The sequence below is a fragment of the Callorhinchus milii genome, unplaced genomic scaffold (genome assembly GCF_018977255.1).
Source record: "Callorhinchus milii isolate IMCB2004 unplaced genomic scaffold, IMCB_Cmil_1.0 Scaffold30, whole genome shotgun sequence".
NCBI lineage: Eukaryota > Metazoa > Chordata > Chondrichthyes > Chimaeriformes > Callorhinchidae > Callorhinchus > Callorhinchus milii.
Window position 1 is genome coordinate 3,752,409 of NW_024704771.1, and position 21,024 is coordinate 3,773,432.

The 21,024-nt window shown below is 49.3% G+C and overlaps 2 protein-coding genes and 5 non-coding genes across 7 annotated transcripts; all 7 read right to left on the reverse strand.

The window, feature by feature from the left end:
* Positions 1-1,267: 1,267 nt before the first annotated feature.
* Positions 1,268-6,642, reverse strand: pfdn6 (prefoldin subunit 6). Its single transcript, XM_042344899.1, has 4 exons — positions 6,539-6,642; positions 3,583-3,653; positions 2,066-2,190; positions 1,268-1,469 (listed from the first exon to the last, which is right to left on the reverse strand). Exons 1-4 carry the CDS (start codon positions 6,600-6,602, stop codon positions 1,349-1,351), a joined length of 381 nt encoding a protein of 126 aa, XP_042200833.1. The 5' UTR covers positions 6,603-6,642; the 3' UTR covers positions 1,268-1,348.
* A 2,332-nt stretch (positions 6,643-8,974) lies between these two features.
* On the reverse strand, positions 8,975-18,073 carry rpl7a (ribosomal protein L7a). Its single transcript, NM_001292918.1, is given in 8 exon segments — positions 8,975-9,121; positions 10,559-10,628; positions 11,139-11,269; positions 12,015-12,094; positions 13,413-13,553; positions 15,604-15,753; positions 16,594-16,714; positions 18,051-18,073. Coding segments are annotated over 8 exon segments (801 nt in total). The 5' UTR covers positions 18,054-18,073; the 3' UTR covers positions 8,975-9,016.
* LOC121851222 lies at positions 9,937-10,009 on the reverse strand. The gene has a single exon (XR_006085864.1). It is a non-coding gene; the product is annotated as a small nucleolar RNA SNORD36 (small nucleolar RNA).
* Positions 10,761-10,833, reverse strand: LOC121851223. Its single transcript, XR_006085865.1, has one exon. It is a non-coding gene; the product is annotated as a small nucleolar RNA SNORD36 (small nucleolar RNA).
* On the reverse strand, positions 11,397-11,471 carry LOC121851221. The gene has a single exon (XR_006085863.1). It is a non-coding gene; the product is annotated as a small nucleolar RNA SNORD36 (small nucleolar RNA).
* On the reverse strand, positions 14,286-14,364 carry LOC121851224. The gene has a single exon (XR_006085866.1). It is a non-coding gene; the product is annotated as a small nucleolar RNA SNORD24 (small nucleolar RNA).
* LOC121851220 lies at positions 16,176-16,250 on the reverse strand. The gene has a single exon (XR_006085862.1). It is a non-coding gene; the product is annotated as a small nucleolar RNA SNORD36 (small nucleolar RNA).
* Positions 18,074-21,024: the final 2,951 nt, after the last annotated feature.

Here is a 21,024-nt window from a genome sequence, read left to right on the forward strand (position 1 = left end):
TCTGGAGACGGAAAATCGTTCAGGTTTTCCTGACACCTGCCCCATGTCCTGTTGTTTCAGGAAAATAATAATAATCCTTGCATTTGATTATGGCGCCTTAGCGCATCGTCGAGACGTCTCGGTAATAATTTGGTATCCAGAATACACTGTGACGTGGATTGACTGTGCATTTTGTGGGCAAAACGCAGCACAGTTGTGCACAGCAGCGTCCCACGAGCAATTGCGAACTGAGTGACTAATTTTTTTTAAAATTATCATCCTCGGAAAGCGATCCGCCAATCGACTAACTCCTGCTATGCGGATGAAGGAAACTTGCCTAAGGCTTCACCACCCCCCCAACCCCACCAGGAATTGAACCAAGGTCCTCTCGCTTGTGAGGTAGCGTGTACTAACCACAGGGCCTCCACAATTCAGGGGGACAGGTCTGCTCCTCATTGCCATGAGTTCTGCTGGTGCCTTCACCCACTAAACCACTGAGCCTGGCTCAGGGTATCTGAACGACAGACCAGCAGATCTCACCTGAACCCACAAATTACATTGACGCAATGGCTTTCCCTTTGGGAGGTCGTCCCCAAGCGCTGCAGCTGGAGGTTGGGATGGAGGGCAGGTTTAAGTTGGGGCGACCAAAGGCGCGGTCGAAGAGGAGGAGGATCTTAAGAAGGGCCTTGAAAAGAGGCAGGGAGGGAGCGAGGCGAAGGGACTGTGGGATAATGTTCCAAAGACTGAAGGCCTGACCGCTGATGGTGGTCCAGGCTGGGCCGGGAGGATGTGGAGCAGCGTGCCCCCACTCTCTCCGCTCGGTGGGCTCCAGCCTGCTGCTTGTCAGCGTGGATCCGCACACCGAACAAACAAGTCACGTAAACCACAGGAGGCTCCGGTAATGAAAACTGCTCAATAACTTTAATAATTTCTGAGTGCGGTGAGAGGAAACTGAATAAAACTCGAGACGCTGAGAAGCCAGTCACGTTCCCTACTCGAGCCCCACCACCTTTCCCCAACCCCCCCCCCCCCCCACCACCAAACCACCCCACCCCCCTCAAGTACAGTGCAGGACAGCTGTGAGCAAAGCTGCTTCATACAAATCTCGTGTTAAAAGGTGGATCTTAAATAAACTGTAAAAAAAAAACAAGAGACTCCTCTCGGAAGTCGCTTTTAAGATTCAGAACATAAAGGGTTAAACGGTGCAGTCTGGAGTGGGTGCTCTGTCAATGAGATGGGGGCGGGGGGGCGCGAGTGCTCACTGTTTTACCCCCCCCCCACTCTCACACCCCCGCCCACTCTCCCTCCCTCCTTCTCGGGATTTATTAATGGAACGAGAGACTACAGACAGAGGAGAGATGGAGAGGCATCATGCTTTGATGGGGGCCTTGTTCTGTACTTTCTGGAAGTCCTGCTGTAGTTTGGCGAGGGTCTCTCTGTGTTGCTCGGACTTCTTCTCTAGGTCTTTCATCTGGGTCTCGTATCGCTTTCTGCAGGAGACGGGAAGTGTGAGAAAGAACGTAACATCATAATAATCCCTGCATTCGAGACACTGGATAGGGGATTGACTGTATATTTGTGGGCGAAACGCGGCAGCCAATTGCGCACGGCAGAGTCCCACAAACAGTCGCGGATTGAAGTGACCAAATTATTATTATTATTTTTTTGAAGGATTATTATCCCCGATGAAGTGATCCGCCAATCGACTAACAAGCGGGTTCCTACTTGCTGCTGGGTAAGCAGAGGCGTGTGGAGTAAGGAAAGTTGCCCAACATTTTGCCCTGACGGGAATCGAACCCCAGGTGTCTCGCTTGCGAGGCGAGTGCTCCAAAACACTGAGCTACAGGATTCCTTAAAAATTTGCTGGACGAAAGACCAAGGTCCATTTAGTTCGCCTTCCCTCATCCCAGCAGTTGCATGACATCAACGGATATGGGGCAAATGTGGGTAAAATGGAGTTGAGGTACAGATCAGCGATGAATGGTGGAACAGGCTCGAGGGGCCGAATGGCCTCCTCCTGTGATTCGAGGACCCACAGACTTGGGGGCTGGTGGGGGTGGTGGGGGGTATGTGAAGTGTGACTCACATCTCTCCGTTGATGTAATCCAATCGCTTTGTGACGGTGGACTTCGCCTCTTCTAGATCCTGTTTGACAAGGACTGGGCCAATCAGCTTGAAGACGGTGTTCGATGACTCCAACAGGTTCAACTCCTGAGGGAGGGAGGGAGGGAGGGAGTGAGGGGGAAACGGAGAGAGGGAGAGAGAGAGAAAAAAAAGACAGAAAGCACAGGTACAGAGAAATCAACACAGAGCTGACGGCAGGATCAACTTCAGGGCCTTCACTCCCCAGCACCTCCCTACATACCCCATCCTCCGCCCACCTCAATCCCTCCACCTGGTCCCCTCTTTATCCATCTTTAAATCCGAGTGACCGACAGTGTCCTGGCCAACGATCCCCCCCAAATAAAATCGGTCACTCGTTTCACGGCTGTTTGTGAGACGCTGCTGTGCGCAATTGTCCTGCCGTGTTCGCCTACAAATACAGTCACTGTGTTCAAAGCAATTCCCGTTGAGATGTTCTTCCTTCCACTTGACGCCTTATTGCGTCGTTGAGGCGTCTCAAAGCGCTTCACGGAATGTATTATAAAGTGGAATGACCGTTAGATCGCAGCAGCCAATTACGCGCAGCAGTGAACCGCACAGTCGTGGACTGAGTGTGACCACATTTTTTTTAAAAGGGAAAGTGATCCGCCAATCGACTGACAACCGGGTTCCTACGTATCACCAGGTAAACGGAGGCGCGTGGAGGATGGAAACTTGCCGAAGGTTTCGCCCTCTCCGAGAATCGAACCCGGGTCCTCTCACTTGCAACACGAGAGCGCTAACCGCTACGCAAAGGTTATTATTATTAGTTTTCTGAAACAATAGGGACATGGGACAGGTGTCAGGAAAACCTAAGTGATTTTCCTGTATCCGGAATACATATACGTCTGTTTTCCTATATTAAGAATTGGACAAACGCCATGACATCTCCCTTCACACTAAACGTTTTGTTGCCCTGGCAACTAACAAACTTTTTTTGCTGAGATTTTCTGCTCAAAGCGCTTAACAGAATACACTGTAAAGTGAATTGACTGTATACTTTGTGGGCAAAACGCAGCAGCCAATTGCATGGATTGAGTGACCAATTTTTTTGGGGGGGGAAAGTGAAATTGCTTTCCGGAGGAGGCAATAATCCTTTCAAAAAAAAAATAATAACTTGGTCACTCACTCCACGATTGCTTGCGAGACATTTGCTGCTGCGTTTCGCCGACAAAATACACAGTCACTACACTTCACAGTATATTCTATCAAGTGCTTTGAAATGTCTTGATAAGGCACTATATCATCCGCTAATTCACTAATAACTGTGTTCCTACTTACTGCTGGGTAAACAGAGTGCGGAGTAAGGAAACTTGCCTAGAGTTTCGCCCTGCCCTGCCCAGGAGTCGAACCCTCATCCTCCCGCTTGCGAGGCGAGAGCACTAGACCCTACGCTACGGGACTCGATATATCAAATGCAAGGATAATTATTGTTACAGAAATCATCGTTGGGAGCCTTACCTCTTTAACTATTGTATTTTCAGTCACCTGCGCTTCCAGCTTCTGTCTCGCCGAGAGACATTTGCTGAGATCTGCGAGAGGAAAGGACAGTGTTAAATAAGTACCAGACGTGATACGGATGTGAAACAATATATATATATATTCCTGTTTGACCTTGATTCCTAATTCTTCAAATTCAGGCATTTCAAATAAAATCCTGGAAAATTTGACAGTGATTTTATTTGAAACCTTCGCGATTCATGGCAGTCACTTTTTTTTTTCCTAACTCAAATATGTTGCTGAGGGAGAGGGGCAGGGAAGTCTACATGGAGTTGAAGTGCTTCCTAAGGTGACTGGCAACAGCATGTGTGGATCAAGCCAGCCCTCTGCGACAGTGTCTAGTCTGGTTCCTGAGCCAGTATGCCAGGACACTGTTGATGACGGCACGGCCGGGCCTGGCTCATCGGCAGCGCCTGCGAGGGCAGACCGGTCCCTGGGGGCCGGGAATCCTCCGACTCAGCTCCTGTTAACATTGCAGCCAAAGCCCTGACAGGTAGGGTGGTCCCAGCTGGACAAGCAGCGGGAAAGCTTGCCAGACAGTGATATCAATGGCAAGCTATGTGGTTTTAGCTGGTTAGTCTCCAGCAGTTACGCCAACTCTGGGGTCCCCAAGCCTTGGCTCTTGCCAACCTGCGCCTAATGCTCTCCAGAATTACGTCAGTTGGGTGCCTCCCTCCAGGGAGTGTGTGCACATTCTATTCCAAAAATCTATCTCTGGGATTTTCACATGTTGGTGGGATGGATACATGGAAATCTCAGCTTGTTTTGGAGACTTTTAAACACGTGCGTCAGACACCCGGCTGACCAAAAAACAGAGAGATCTTGCAACTGCTCCGTATCTCCAGCAGTTTCTGATCACAATCATGTCATGCAATGAGCTATGATACCCGGAAATGTTTACAGGGCAGTGGTTTAACCTGGGGTTTGGGTTATAAACTGATCTTTGTGTACTAGTGACTCTAGAAACATGTGAACAGGAGGAGGCCATTCAGCTCCTCGAGCCTGTTCCGCTATTCTTTTAGATCATGGCTGATCTGTACCTCAACACCAAATACCTACCTTTACCCTACATCGCTTGGTAATCTGACCTAACAAACATCTCTCTCCCTCAGTCTTGAAAGTGTGAATGGATCCAACCATAATCCACAGCCTTTTGGGGGAAGAGAGTTCTAGATTTCCACTACCATTTGGGTGAAAAACTGCCTCCTGATTTCACTCGTAAATGGCTTAGTTCTAATTTTAAGATAATGTCTCTTTCCTCTGGATTCTTCCCACTGACCAGAGGAAATAGTTTCTCTGTATCTACCCTATCAAATCCCTGTATCATTTTAAACACTTCAATTAGACTGTGTGTGTGTGTGTGTGTGTGTGTGTGTGTCAGGTTCCCGCCCCCCCACTTCCCCCCTTCTGGTCGAGGTCTCTTGTCCTCTCATTCTCTCTGGTTCTCCCTATTCATCTTTCAGGAATTCTCTTTTTATCTGTCTCTCTCTCTCTAGTGGGGATCTCTCTTTCTCTGTAGAGTTACACACATTTACAGTGTGTTATGTCTTTCTCTATCTGTCTGGGTCTCTCTTGCGTCTCTACCTGCCTCTTAGGGAATCTCTCAGGCTTTTTCTGCGTATGTCTCCCTCTCCCGTGGTCTTTCAATTTGTCTCTAAGATTTCCTCTTTCTGTGTGTGTTTGTCTCAGTCTCTAACTCTCTCAGCATCTCTCGCTCCCTCTCAGTGACTCAATCTGAGTCTCTCTCTCGGAATCTCTCCCTCTCTCTATTCCTCTCTCTCTCTCTATTTCTCTCTCTCTGTCCATTCCTCTCTCTCTCTCTCCCTAGTCCTATTCTCTCTCTCTCTCCCCCTATTCCTCTCTCTCTCTCCCCCTATTCCTCCCTCTCTATCTCTCTACCCCTATTCCTCTCTCCCTATTCCTACTCTCCCTCCCTATTCCTCTCTCTCTCCCTATTCCTTTCTCTCCCTCTCTATATATTCCTCTCTCTCTCTCTCTATTCGCCTCTCTTCCTCTCTCTATTCCCCTCTCTCTCTCTCGATTCCTCTCTCTCTCTATTTCCCCCCTCTCTCTCTATTCCCCTCTCTCTCTCTATTCCCTTCTCTCTCTATTCCTCCCCTCTCTCTCTCTATTCCCCCCTCTCTCTCTCTATTCCCCTCTCTCTCTCTCTCTCTCTATTCCCCCTCTCTCTCTCTCTCTCTATTCCCCTCTCTCTCTATTCCCCTCTCTCTATTCCCCTCTCTCTCTCTATTCCCCCCTCTCTCTCTCTATTCCCCTCTCTCTCTCTCTATTCCCCTCTCTCTATTCCCCTCTCTCTCTATTCCCCTCTCTCTATTCCCCTCTCTCTCTCTCTATTCCCTTCTCTCTCTCTCTCTATTCCCCCCTTCTCTCTCTCTCTATTCCCCCTCTCTCTCTTATTCCCCCCCTCTCTCTATTCCCCTCTCTCTCTATTCCCCCCTCTCTCTCTATTCCCTTCTCTCTCTATTCCCCCCTCTCTCTCTCTATTCCCCTCTCTCTATTCCCCTCTCTCTATTCCCCCCTCTCTCTCTTCCCCCCTCTCTCTCTCTATTCCCCTCTCTCTCTCTATTCCCCTCTCTCTCTCTATTCCCCTCTCTCTCTCTATTCCCCTCTCTCTCTCTCTCTATTCCCCTCTCTCTCTCTCTCTATTCCCCATTCTCTCTCTCTCTATTCCCCTCTCTCTCTCTCTATTCCCCTCTCTCTCTCTCTCTCTATTCCCCTCTCTCTCTCTATTCCCCTCTCTCTCTCTATTCCCTTCTCTCTCTATTCCCCCCCTCTCTCTCTCTATTCCCCTCTCTCTCTCTCTCTCTCTATTCCCCTCTCTCTCTCTCTCTATTCCCCTCTCTCTCTCTCTCTCTATTCCTCTCTCTCTCTCTATCCCTCTCTCTGGAGTCTGTACCTTTCTGTAGTTGTTGGTATTTCTCGAGCTCCGCCTGGAGCTTCCTCTGCTGCAAGTCCGCCATGTTGCCAGGAACCGGAAATAGACAGAGAGCACAGTGTCCAATCACAGCCCCGCTCCCCCTCCAGTCAGTGACCAATCACAGCCCGGCTCCCCCTCCAGTCAGTGACCAATCACAGCCCAGCTCCCCCTCCTGTCAGTGACCAATCACAGCCCGGCTCCCCCTCCTGTCAGTGACCAATCACAGCCCGGCTCCCCCTCCTGTCAGCGTCCAATCACAGCCCGGCTCCTCCTCCTCCTGTCAGCGTCCAATCACAGCCGCTCCTCCCTCCTGTCAGCCTCCCCCCCCCCCCCCCCCCCCCCCCCCCGTGTGCGATGCTGTCCATCTCAGGTCTCTGTACAACCATATACAGACAGTGACTGTGACCTCCGCACTGATGACCACCACCGGCGCTGCTCCGTGGGGTCTCCTCGGAGCTGAATTGGCCCCGAGGTGACACGTTCGGCAACGGAAAGCCAGAATCGAGCCGGACCTCCGCGACAGCCTCCAGTCCAGTCCCTGAGCCCGTCGGGTCCACAGGATTCCAGGGCATTGACCGCTGATAAGACAGCACAGCCCGGCCCGGCCCATCGGGCCGACCAGTCACTGGGGACAGGGAGTCATCCCACTGGGCTCCTGTTAGCCCCGCAGCCAAAGCCCTCACTCGCGGGTAGGGTGGTCCTGGCTGGACAAGCAGCGGGCAAGCTGGTCAATTGTAGCTGGTTAGGCTCCAGCCCAACACACACTCTGAGATCCCCGAGCCTTGGCTCTCGCCAACCTGCGCCTAATGCTTTCCGGAATTAGGTAAACAGGATGCATCATCTTTCACGTCGAGAGGACGTCCCAAGGCGCTGGACAGTTGGGTCAGGACCCGAGCATTGGGAGGGAAACGGTGAGGGGAGGGAGTGAGGAGGGGGTAGGGAGTCGAGAGGGGAGCTGTGAAGGCGCGGTCAAAGAGAAAGGTCTTGAGACCCGGCCTCGAAGGAGGAGAGGAAGCGAGGCGAAGGCACTGGGGGATGGAGTCCCAGAGCCGACCCGTCACCGGGGGGTCATCCCTCCAGGGAGAGTGCTCATACCATTCCAACAGTATGTCTGGGGTTTCCATGTGCAGGTGGGATGCACGGAATCCTGAGTTCGGTCTGGATACTCTTAAGCACGAGTTTGCGCACGTTACGGACACCCGGCCGACCCCGCACTACATTGCGGCGACGTGGACAAATGCCAAGCGAACAGGTGGCACGGCTGCAGCCCTGCCATCCAACTCTGATCATATCCGATGCTGTATGACAACAGATTATTCAAGTATTGGCAACGAAACAGATATGACTGGGATTGGGTTTCCTTCAAGCTGAGCTCAGCGGAGGCCAGTGGGGCTCGATGTGGGGCGGCGGTGAAATTTAAACTGCAGATGTGAGCTCTCATTACGCAGGTCGAGAACGCAAGTGCTTGGTGGGACGGGGCGACGACAGGTAAACATAACCAGATACCTGCTGACAAAGTTCTTCACCTTTCATCCTCGCAAATAGAAGCCATAAAAAAAAAAACCACAAGAAAACATCAATGCCTCACATCAATTAAAGGCTGAACGTTTATGGACCCTGTGGTTTATCAAACATGAACTATAGCAATTAAAAAAACTTCAGTCATTATTACCGTTTGCCCGGCTCAGTTAGCAGCGCTCTGATCCAAGTCAAAAGATGGAGCTCACAGTCCAGGCTGACACAGCTGGACTGACATTCATTGTCCTTTAGATGCGACACATTAACCCAAGATCCTGTCCCGCGGTTTTCTTGAACGCTAATAATACTTCAATTTGATATAGCGCTTTATTACGTCTTCCAGATGTCTCAAAGCACTTCCTAGAATACACCATAAAGTGGATTGACTGTATATTTTGTGGGCGAATCGCAGCAGCCAATTGCGCACGGCAGCGTCCCATAAACAGACGTGGATTGAGCGACTTTGTTTGAGGGATTAATCCCCGTTAGTGATCTACCAATTGACGAACAATTGCTACTCACTGCCAGGTAAACAGAGGTCTGTATTGGAGTAAGGAAATTTACCAGAAGTTACGCCCCGCCCAGGAATCGAACCCAGGTCCTCTCGCTTGCGAAGCAAGTGCGTTAACCAATACACTAGTGATTAACCCAAGGTTCTGTCTTCCTGTTTTTCTGGATGTCAAAGATCCTATAAAAATTGGCCGTCGCATTTCACCCTCAAAACACATTAATATTCTGTGAAGCGCTTCGAGAAGTCTCAACGTTTTGGGTTGGGGTCAGACGGGTGTTTGGCACATGCCTCGAGACGTCTCAACGATGTGATAAGGCAAGGATTATTATTAAGATTTCCCCCAGTTATAAAACAGGAAATATAAAAAAATCAGAAATAGGATTTTTAGTTTATTTATATCCGTTTGCAAAAAGTAACCAATATGAACATTAACCGAGTTTCGTGGCCAGTTCCTTTGCCTTGGCCTTTTCGAGTTTCGCAATGCGAGCAACAGACTTGGGCCCCAGAATACCTCCGCCCCAGTGTTTCCGGATCTGGAATGAAAATGAGAAGACTCCATTAAACAACAACAACAACTTGTGCCCTTCACACAGGGTAGCTCAACAGTGGCGGAGTCTGACAGTGAGCCAGGAAGAAGGGAGGTGAACGTAAGCACGATCAAAAAAGGTCTTTTAGGCAGGATTTGAAAGTGGAGAGGGAAGGAGTAAGGCGGAGGGATTGAGGGATGGAGCTTCAGGGAGTAGCGGCTGGAAGCACGGCCGCCCATGGTGGAGTGGAGGGGGCGAGGAGGCAGCGGATGGTGGAGTTGGGGGGTAAGCAGGTCGGAGAGGTAGGGAGGTGCGAGGGCATTAAGGGATTTGAAAACATCATTACATCCTATCAATGCAGTGTTTAAAATCAGCTATCTGGCGGGCAACTGCCTTCAGCTTGGTGCATATTAATAATAATAATAATCCTTGCATTTGATATATAGCGCTTTTCACATCGGGAGGACGTCCCAAAGCGCTTCACAGAACACACTGTAAAGTAAATTGACTGTATATTTGTGGGCGAACGCGGCAGCCAATTGCGCACAGCAATGTCCCACAAACAGTCGTGGATTGAAAATGACCAATTTATTATTGTTTTGTGTTTTGGAGGGATTATTATTAGGCTCTGTGTGGAGTAAGGAAACTTGCCCAAGGTTTCGCCCTCTGCCTGGAATTGAACTCACGTCTCTCCTTTCAAAGCGAGTGCTCTAACCACTGAGCTACAGGACTCAACTTAGCCTTTTATTGGTAGATCTTTGTAATTCAGGTCTCTCACCTCCCAAGTATTACATGGGGAAGATCCCATCTCTCAGCAGCCAAAAGCTCAGGGTTAAAAAGCTCTTAATTGTTCGACATGATTTGTTCACGTTATGTTTAAGTTCATCATTGCTGATGGCTGGCTGAGAGCATTACTTAAAACAACTTGCATTTGCACAGCGTCTCGGAGCACTTAACAGTGACGAGGGGATAAGCAGGATGCTTCCAAAGCAGTAAGAAATCTCGAATTCTAGTAAAGTCCGCCTGGGAATCGAAACCCAGGGGTCCTCTCGCTTGCCTTGAGTTTAGCAGTTTGATCTGATTGAGGTGTTTAAAATGATGAAGGGATTTGATAGGGTAGAACAAGGGGCATCATCTTAAAATTAGAGCTAAGCCTTTTAAGAGTGAAATCAGGAAGTATTTTTTCGACCAAAGTGTAGTGGAAATTTAGAACTCTCCCCAAAAGGCTGTGGATTATGGCTGGAACCATTCACACTGTCAAGACTGAGGTCGATAAGATTTTTCTTAGATCACAGCAAAAGCGGGTAATTGGAATTGAGGTACAGAACAGTGTAATCTTATAGAAGGGCGGAACAGGTTTGAGGGGCTGAATGGCCTCCTCCTTTTCCTATATTCCTAACCAGCATTCCCCCCCTAGTAACAAACACATCTGCAGATACTTACCTCATCGTATCTGTCATTGTAGTTTGTCCTAACAGCTTCGATTAGCTTACCAATGGCACCTTTATCCTCGCTGTTGGGAGACAGAAAAGAGGAAGGTTTTAGGAACAGCGGGACAACTTAGCCTTTTATTGGTAGATCTTTGTAATTCAGGTCTCTCACCTCCCAAGTATTACATGGGGAAGATCCCATCTCTCAGCAGCCAAAAGCTCAGGGTTAAAAAGCTCTTAATTATTCGACATGATTTGTTCACGTTATGTTTAAGTTCATCATTGCTGATGGCTGGCTGAGAGCATTACTTAAACAACTTGCATTTACACAGCGTCTCGGAGCACTTAACAGTGACGAGGGGATAAGCAGGATGCTTCCAAAGCAGTAGGAAATCTCGAATTCTAGTAAAGTCCGCCTGGGAATCGAAACCCAGGTCCTCTCGCTTGCGAGGCCAGCGTTCTAACCAATACGCTCCAGGACACACTCAACAATAAGGGTTGAAGGGCAAGTGTTATTGGTCCTTATCTGTCAGGGGAAAACGCACACAAGGTGCACACTGGCGTGCGATTGCTTATGAGAGGGATTGACTTACGGGTTGACTTGGGTGAAAGCCAGGGAGCTGCAGGTCTTCCTGTGCACCAGTCTGCCCAGACGAGCCTTTCCTTTCACAATGCAGTAAGGGACGCCCATCTTCCGGCACAGAGAAGGCAAGAACACCACCAGCTGGGAGGAAGTACAAACACTGCCAATGAACAAGCGAGCACAAGAATAAGCTTACAATCTTACCAACGTTGTTCTATCCAGTTACCGTGATATTATTTAGTATGAGGGTACGTCAGTGGTTGTGTGCTCTGCTCAGGGTTAAAAAGCTCATTTTTGGGTCCACATGATTTTTCAGGTGAAGAAATTCATTACATCATTGCAGGCAAACCACAGGGGAGTCCATCACAGAATGCTTCTCAGATAGAGATATATATACACACACACACAGAGATTGAGAGAGATACAAATATCTGTACATAAAGAGATCAGAGAGATGGATAGACAGACACGACAGCCAACAACAACTATACTTGTATAGCGCTCCTCACGTCAGAAAGACGTCCCAGGGTGCTGAACAATCAGGGGTTTTGGACCCGAGTTGGAAGTTGGGGTCAGGAGGGGAGGAGGGGTGTGTGGCTGAAGGCACGATTGAAGAGGAAGGTCTTCAGACCTGACTTGAAGGAGGCAAGAGAGGGGGTGAGGTGGGGGGATTATGAGATAAGAGTTCCAGAGTGTGGGGGCAGCGATGCTGGATGCCCCACAGAGATAGACAGAAAGAGAGACAGACAGAGATAAAACAGGGAGGCATAGACAAATACACAGACAGACAGAGAGAGAGACATGAAAGAGAGAGAGAGAAGGGGGAGGGGGGGGCATAGAGAGAGAAAGGGATGCTCGTGTTTCGAAGTGGAACTGTCACTGTTACCTCAATGGGATCCACATCGTGTGCGATCACCACCAACTGAGCCTTCTTACTCTCCACCAGAGTGGTCACTGTGTTCACACCTACGCGAGCAAGAGAACGTTGCAGTTAGGACATGCAGACAGCGTGTGGTGGACAACTAAACCTGTTCCACGACAAAGAGGGTAAACGTTGTACAATAAGGAGGGACCATAAAAGCAGTGTCAAATCCGCTCAGACAACATGCAGCAAAGTACAATCACGGTAGGATACTCAGTACAATACAGGAACTATTTCAATTTCATGATTATCAATTCAAAATACAATACAAAATTACATTTGTATTAGCGCCTTTCACTTCGGGAGATCGTCCTCACACTTGTCTACAAATCCTTCCACATCCTAGCACCTCCCTATCTCTCCGACCTGCTTACTCGCCACTCCCCACTGCCTCCGCTCGGCTTCTGGCCTCCTGCTTGTCCCTCTTTCCCTCCGCTCGAACGGAGGTCGCGCCTTCAACCACTTTACCCCAAAGCTTTGGAACATTCTGCCGCAATCCCTCCACCCCCTGCCCCTCTTTTAGATCACAACTGAAGACCTTCCTTTTCGACCGTCACCCTCCCCCCTGGCTTGGCATCAGGCTCTGCCACTGTTAAGCTCTCCGAGACGCTGCCCAGCACGAGGGGCGCTATATAAATGCACGTTGCTGTTCAACACTTTTGAGTGCTTGACGGTGAACAAAATGACAAGTGGTTAACCTCTACACTGAATGCTTCAGTACTCGAAGGCTTAGGTTCGCATTACAATCATATTCAAAAAGACGAGTATTTATAAAATATTATTTAAAACGCTCAGTAAGCGAACAGTAAATGTGTGGAACAGGCTCCTGTAGAGAAAGTGTTGATTCTTTTGTGAACAAATTAGATAATGTTTCTGTTAGGAAATAATATCTCGGGATATAATATATAGTTCGGGACAGGTTGTGAAAGTCGAACTGGATGGAATTTGGTCTCCTTTCGTTTAGCAATTCTTATGGTCTTACGCTAGTTATAAGAAAGGAATACAATCACCGAATATTACACACCGAAGGAGGTCATTCCTGTGCCTGTGCCGGCTCTTTGGAAGAGCTACTCAATCAGTCCCACTCCCCCGGTCGTTCCCCACACAATTCTTTTCCAATTTTTTTTCCCTTTCAAGTACCTATCCAATTCCTTTTTGAAAGTTCTTAGCAAATCTGCTTCCACCAGGCTGTGCATTCAGGACCGTAACAACTCTCTGTGTACAAAAAATCTCATTTCCCCTCTGATTCTTTTGCCAATTTTCTTGTATCTATGTCCCCTGGTGGCCAGCCCACCCGCCAGTGGAAACAAAACAAGCAGAGAATTGTGGGCTTTAGTGAGGGGCATGTTTTAGACTGTCTACCTGCTCGGAGGACAGGTGGTCTCTTTGTGGGTACATCGCCTTTTCCTGCTGCCTTCTGTTCCGCCCGGGCCAGCAGTCGCTTCTTCTTCTCCTGTTTAGTCTCAGGCCGGTATTTGTGAGCCAGCTTGAACAATTGCGTGGCTGGAAAAAAATGAGGGGGGGGGGGGAAAACACATCATCTTTAATTACCAACACCTTTAATTGCCGTCATCTTCCAAGTCCCCCATTGCCCCGCAATGTTAGAATCAAACAATAGACTTTTGAGTGGAGTGACCACAGCGTAATGGTTAGCCATTAAGTGAGAGGAACATGTTCAATTCCCAGGTGCGGCAAACCCTTAGGCAAATATCCGTACTCCACACGCCTCTATTGCTCGTCGATCGGCAGTTCATATTCTGAGGGTAATCATCCCTTAAAAAAAAATGTGGTCACTCAATCCATGCCTGTTTGTGGGGCACTGCTGTGTGCAATTGGCGTCTCACCCACAGATTTCAGTCACCGCCCTTTACGGTATATTTTGGGTCCCTCCGCCTCGCCCCTCCCCTCCTTCAAGACCCTCCACATCGACTGTGCCTTCGGTCACCCTCCTACCCCTGCCCTCCCCGCCTCATGATCCCAACCACCAGCTCGGGTGCAGATCCCTGACTGTCCAGCGCCTTGGGACCTCCTCTTGACGTGAACAAATGTAATTTGTTATTGCTGCTGTCTCAACGACGTGATAAAGTCTCTATATCAAGGGCAAGTATTATTTTTATAGGATTATTAAGAATCCTTTTAGCATGAAATGCACAATATAAATTCAATTCCATTTTGTCTGTTCACAGACAAGTGGAAGCTTTGCTGAATTAGCCCTGGCTGTTGCCGGGGACACTTTGCATCAGAGATCTTGGTGGTATGAAACAATCGTCAGCGTTCATCAGATAGCAAATGTTCATAAATCACATCATCTGCAAAATGTCAGCAAAAGCTGGACAGTATTCCTCAATGGTAATATTCATGATTAGATGATCACATTGTTATAATTCTTGCATATAATTAGTGCCTTATTGATAAGTTGAGGCACTGAGACGTCTCAAAGCACTTCACGCAATATACTGATATTATGATTAATTGGCTGCCACGTTTCACCCACTGCGTCCCGGGGGTAATAATCCCTCAAAAAAATAAGAATAATTTAGTCGCCCAATCTACGACTCTTCATGGGACACTCCTGTGCACAATTGGCTGCCGTGTTTGGCTCACACCATATGCAGTCAACTCGCATTGCAGTATATTCTGCAAAGCACTTTGAGACGTCTATATCAAATGGGATAAGACGCTATATCAAATGTAAGGATTATTATTGTTAGCGCCAATACTCAGGTATATGTTGATCTCTATTTTAAACCCTGATTCATTCCGTCTCCACAGCTTTCTGGAGCAGCCATTCCACATCTTCTCATCCAAAGCAGAGTGGATGAGTTAACTCTTTCAACTCAGGCTATTAACCAACCCACAAATCTGTCTCATCAGTGGTGAGATAAGCCATGGGGAAACAGGAAGGCTGTCCACAAAAAGGCTCTCAGAACATGCAGCAACACATGTTGTAACTTGAACACCTTTGTCACGCTACACATTTATAACTCCACAAAGCAAAGCTTATTTTTGGTTGGACAGCTGGATGTCCGACACACGTGGAAACCCATCACCATTGCTTAAGAACTTCTGAACCAACAACTTGAGTTCCATGCATCCATGGAAATTCCAGATAGGTTGCTGGAATGAAATGTGCACCTTCTCCCTCCCTGGAGGGACACATGCTGCTTACCCAATTCCGGAGAATATTAGGCGTAGGTTTGCAAGAGCCAAGGCTTAGGGACCCTAGAGTGTGGGTAACTGCTGGAGTCTAACCAGCTAAAACCGCATAGCTTGCCATTGATATCGCTGCCTGGCAAACTTTCCCGCTGCTTGTCCAGTTAGGACCACCCTACCATTAAGGGCTTCGGCTTGCAGTGTTAACAGGAACTGAGTGGGATGACTCCCTGCCCCCAGTGACTGGTCTGCCCTTCCAGGTCCTGCTGATGAGCCAGGCTGGTATGTCATCAACAGTGCCCTGGAACACTGTGGGCCTGCCTGGCTCAGGAACCGGACGAGAGACCATCACAGAGGCTGTTAATCTCGGATGTAGGGTGCTGGCTGATTTGACACTCACCGGTCTGCCTGTCGAGGGCTTGGGTGAACTGGTTGATCGCTGGAGGAACCTTGAGCCTCTTGTAGAGGATAGAGCGTTGCCGCTGGAGACGGACATATCGCGGCCATTTTACAAAGCGAGTCAGGTCCCTCTTGGGCTGGATGTCCTGACCTGTAAAACGATCAACACAAATGAAGCCAACACTGAGACAACACCCTTGCCCGGCTCCACTAGCTCCCCATCTCTCGGGGTCGGGTTGTCCATCTGGCTCCCTCTCCATTTCACCTGGCTTGGGCATCGGGCAGCCAAAAGGTTTTAACCCCTTTTCTCAGAAGATCAAGGTTAAAATCCTCGTCCTCACTTTTAAAGCCCTCCATCATTCTGCTCCTCCCTGTCATTGTTACTGTGGCTGTCACATTCACCCACATAACACACACTCACTCCGGTTACAATAAAATTCTGGTGAAGCGCTTTGACACAGCCTCCTGACATGAATGCTGTTATATCAAACTTAACGGTTATTATTTCTTACAAAAACAACTCTGGGTGGAGAAGCTGAAGGTTAGTATGAGGGTACGTCAGTGGTTGTGTGCTCTGCTCAGGGTTAAAAAGCTCATTTTTGAGTCCACATGGTTTTTCAGGTGAAGAAATTCATTACATCATTGCAGGCAAACCACAGAGGACCCATCACACAATACTTCTTAGATAGAGAGCAAGAAATCTTTTTTTTGTTTGTGGGACACTGCAATGCACAATTGGCTGCTGCAATTCGCTCACAACATACACAGTCACTCCACTTTTTTGAGGGATGATTACCCCCCAGAAAGCGATCCGCCATCAACTAACAACCGGGTTCCTACTTACTTTTAGGTAATCAGAGGAGTGTGTATTAAGTAAACTTGCCTAACGTTTCACGGGAATCAAACCCAGGCCCTCTCGCTTGCGAGGCACACACTCTTAACCACTATGCATGTCCCAACTGATACAACTTAAGTACTGCAGATTACTCACCGATGCCAAAATTCTTGGGCCTCTTCTCAAAGAGGGGGTTGACTGTCTTTTTCTGCTCCTGCTTCCTGAGAACAGAAGGGGCAGGAGCCACCTTCTTACCTTTCCCCTTCTTCCCCTTTGGCTGTAGAGAAACAGCATGTTAGATACTGTGCACTGAAGCAACAATATATCAGGTAATGCGTAACCTTCATTCACAAAAAACAATAATAATAATAATCCTTGCACTTGATTACTTCGAGACTTTTGAAAGCACTTCACAGAATATAGTGTAAAGCGATTGACTGAATATTCTGACTAAACGCATCCCTTCCCCATCCCCCCCAAAAAGTGGCCTCCTTTGCTGTAAGATTCTATGTTTATTGATAGAACCATAGTATCTTACAGCAAAGAAGGTCATTCAGTCCAAAGTGCCTTTAAAAGAGCTATCCAACGCGTCCCACTCCCCTGCTCTTCCCCGACAGCCCTGTAAATTACTCCTTTTCAAATGCATACCCAATTTCTTTTTGAAAGCCACTATTCATTGCACCGCTTCAACGCAAGACCGTTCCCCTCCGAGACTAACTAGGATGAACCTTCCACCGCCTACACGGGAGTTAACTGCAGCAGCGCAAAAGCTGTTTCGTCAACGGTTCCTGGATGAGGCAGAGATCCTTGGGCGAGGGACAAGGAAGGGAGGCCCTTCGGTCCATCAAAGCAAGTGAAGTCAGACCAGACCGCATCTGGCGGGACCAAGACACCACTGACCGGGGGGGGGAGGGGGGGGGGGGGAAAGATCCCCTTATTACGGTTAAACCCGTGGCTTACGGGGTCGGTCCCCCTTTCCGCCCGCGACGGCGTGCGGGGGGACTGTGCCACCGTGTCTTACGGCAAAGAAGCGGCTGCCGCCACGTTCCCCCCCCACCCACCCGCCCGCCCACCCACCCGCCCGCCCGCGGCGTACGGTCACCGCACGGTCGCCGCGGTCCATCCCGTGAAAGGCAGCGCTTTGGGGGGGGGGGGGCGTCGTCTGCGAAATCTTGACGAGGCGCTGCGGTAAATCATCATTAAATCATCATTATTATTAATCATCAATATTATTATTATTATTAATATTATTATTAAAGCAATACAGTAAAGTGACCGGGGGGGCTCTCCGGGGGACTCGGTTGCGGTCAGGATGGGAATGGGACAGGTTTCACTGCGCCCCCTCCACCCCACCCTCCCTCCCTCCCTCACTCCCTCCCTCACTCCCTCCTGAGGCTCCGTTCACTCGAAGCCACAACCAAGGCCCCAAACGCGAATCCGTCAATAAATCGTACCGCAATCCTCACGTTAAACCCCGCGTAACGGTTCGGTTAAGTGCACCGGCGCCTCCTCCGGGCGGGAGGGCGGCGGGCGGGCGGCCCGGGGGAGGGATGGCGCGGATGGCGGGCGGATTGGCGCGCGGCGCGGCGCGGCGCGGGCCGCCGGGTACCCACCATGATGGCTGCGCGGCAGAGAGAGAGAGAGAGGGCGCGCGCTGCACTCTGGGCCGTCTTGGGCTTCTGTGCTCTCGCGGCAGCGTCTCGCGAGATCGGCCTCGTCTCCTGGCAACGCCTCAGCCCCTCAGCCTCAGCGCCTCATCCCCTCAGCCTCAGCGCCTCAGCCCCTCAGCGCCTCATCCCCTCAGCCTCAGCCTCAGCCCCTCAGCCTCAGCGCCTCAGCCTCAGCTCCTCAGCTCCTCATCCCCTCAGCCTCAGCCCCTCAGCTCCTCATCCTCAGCGCCTCAGCCTCAGTCCCTCATCCTCAGCCCCTCAGCCCCTCATCTCCTCAGCCTCAGCTCCTCATCCTCAGCTCCTCATCCTCATCCCTTCAGCCTCAGCCCCTCAGCTCCTCAGCCCCTCAGCCCCTCAGCCTCAGCCCCTCAGCTCCTCAGCCCCTCAGCCTCAGTCCCTCATCCTCAGCCCCTCAGCTCCTCATCCCCTCAGCCTCAGTCCCTCATCCTCAGCTCCTCAGCGCCTCAGCCTCAGCTCCTCAGCCCCTCAGCCTCAGCTCCTCAGCGCCTCAGCCTCAGCTCCTCAGCCCCTCAGCTCCTCATCCCCTCAGCCTCAGTCCCTCAGCGCCTCAGCTCCTCAGCGCCTCAGCCCCTCAGCCTCAGCTCCTCAGCCTCAGCCCCTCCTCCCCTCAGCCCCTGATCCCCCCTCATCCCCTCAGCCTCAGCTCCTCATCCCCTCAGCCTCAGCTCCTCATCCCCTCAGCCTCAGCTCCTTATCCCCTCAACCTCAGCTCCTCATCCCCTCAGCCTCAGCTCCTCATCCTCAGCTCCTCATCCCCTCAGCCTCAGCTCCTCATCCTCATCCCCTCAGCCTCAGCTCCTCATCCCTTAGCCTCAGCTCCTCATCCCCTCAGCTTCAGCTCCTCATCCTCTCATCCCCAGCTCTTCAGCTCCTCATCCCCTCAGCCTCAGCTCCTCAGCTCCCTCAGTTCCTCAGCCTCAGCTCCTCATCCCCTCAGCCTCAGCTCCTCAGCTCCCTCAGTTCCTCAGCCTCAGCTCCTCATCCCCTCAGCCTCAGCTTGTAATTTCCTCATCCCCAGCTCCTCAGCTCCCTCAGTTCCTCAGCCTCAGCTCCTCAGCCCCAGCTCCTCAGCTCCTCATCTCCTCATCCTCAGCTCCTCATCCCCAGCTCTTCAGCTCCTCATCCCCTCAGCCTCAGCTCCTCATCTCCTCAGCCTCAGCTCCTCATCCCCGGCTCCTCAGCTCCTCATCCTCAGCTCCTCATCCCCTCATCCTCAGCTCCTCATCCCCAGCTCTTCAGCTCCTCATCCCCTCAGCCTCAGCTCCTCATCTCCTCATCCTCAGCTCCTCATCCCCGGCTCCTCAGCTCCTCAGCCTCAGCTCCTCATCCCCGGCTCCTCAGCTCCCTCAGCTCCTCACCCTCAGCTCCTCAGTTCAGCCTCAGCTCCTCATCCCCGGCTCCTCAGCCTCATCCCCAGTGCCTCAGCCTCAGCTCAACTGCAGCTCAGCCGCAGCCCCTCAGCCTCAGACTTAGCACCAGCTCAGCCTCAGCTCAGCCTGTCCATCAGCACCAGAAACATCAACAATATCATATTATATTAGTTATAAAATAATATAATAATAAAACAATAATATAAGAATAATATAGGAATGTGATCATAATATTATATGATGTATAATATTAAATTATACTAATATAAGAATATAAGAATGTGATCATAATGTATAATATAATATAATACAATATATGAATTATAATAAAATAATATATAATGGTATAATATAATAAAATGTAATAATAAAATAATATTGTGATGAAAATATAATAATAATACTTGCATTTGATATAGAGTATCCATATAGAGATCTTAATGATGATATAATAATATAATGATATAATAATACAATAATGTTATAATAGTATAATAATGATATAATAATATAATAATACAATAAAATAATAGTTTAATAATATAAAAATAATTATCTTTGCATTTGATATAGCATCTTATGGCTTTTTCGAGACATCTCAAAGCGTTTCGCAAGACATATTGTACAGTGTAGTCGCTGTGTATTTTGCGGGCGAAATGCTATCCACATCCTCAGAGATCTTAGTCTTTGCACTAACTTCAGACACCATCCCCATGGACTTCAGAGTTCATCCACTGTCTCCATCCTGGTGGTCAGTCAATTAGCCAATTGCACACAGCAGTGTCCCACAAACAGTGGTCGATTCAGTGACCGAATTATTATTTTTTTTAAAAAATTTCCAAAGGATTATTACTCGCCCTACCCGTGAATCAAACCTTTCTTTTGCTTGAGAGGTGAGTAAGCAAACCAACATAATAATACTAATAATAATAATAATAATAATAATAATCCTTGCAGGACTTCATCATTAATGGGAGTGCTGTCGTCAGACGCCCGGCTGACCCCAAAATAATCAAAGCTCCAGCATTTACCGAATGTGCCATGAAGGGGTCTCTGCTGAGCTTGTTTTAAGTCTGTTATAAATTGGGACTTGCTCTGTGTGTGGGCTGCGCTGTGCACCATTGGGTGACGCGTTTCACCCACAAACTACACAGTCAATCCACATCACAGTATGTCCTGCGAAATGCTTTGAGACGATTCGATGACGTGATGAGGCGCGGATGGTGGAGTTGGGGGGTAAGCAGGTCGGAGAGGTAGGGAGGTGCGAGGGAATTTAAGGGATTTGAAAACATCATTACGTCCTATCAATGCAGTGTTTAAAATCAGCTATCTGGCGGGCAACTGCCTTCAGCTTGGTGCATATTAATAATAATAATAATAATCCTTGCATTTGATATAGCGCTTTTCACGTCGGGAGGACGTCCCAAAGCGCTTCACAGAACACACTGTAAAGTGAATTGACTGTATATTTGTGGGCGAACGCGGCAGCCAATTGCGCACAGCAGTGTCCCACAAACAGTCGTAGA

Excerpts from the sequence above, each read along its gene's own strand:
- pfdn6 (XM_042344899.1), bottom strand. The coding sequence starts at position 6,602 with ATGGCGGACTTGCAGCAGAGGAAGCTCCAGGCGGAGCTCGAGAAATAC. Across the intron at positions 3,654-6,538 it reads ATACCAACAACTACAGAAAG|ATCTCAGCAAATGTCTCTCG; the intron begins GTACAGACTCCA and ends TTCCTCTCGCAG. Across the intron at positions 2,191-3,582 it reads AAAATACAATAGTTAAAGAG|GAGTTGAACCTGTTGGAGTC; the intron begins GTAAGGCTCCCA and ends TCCCTCCCTCAG.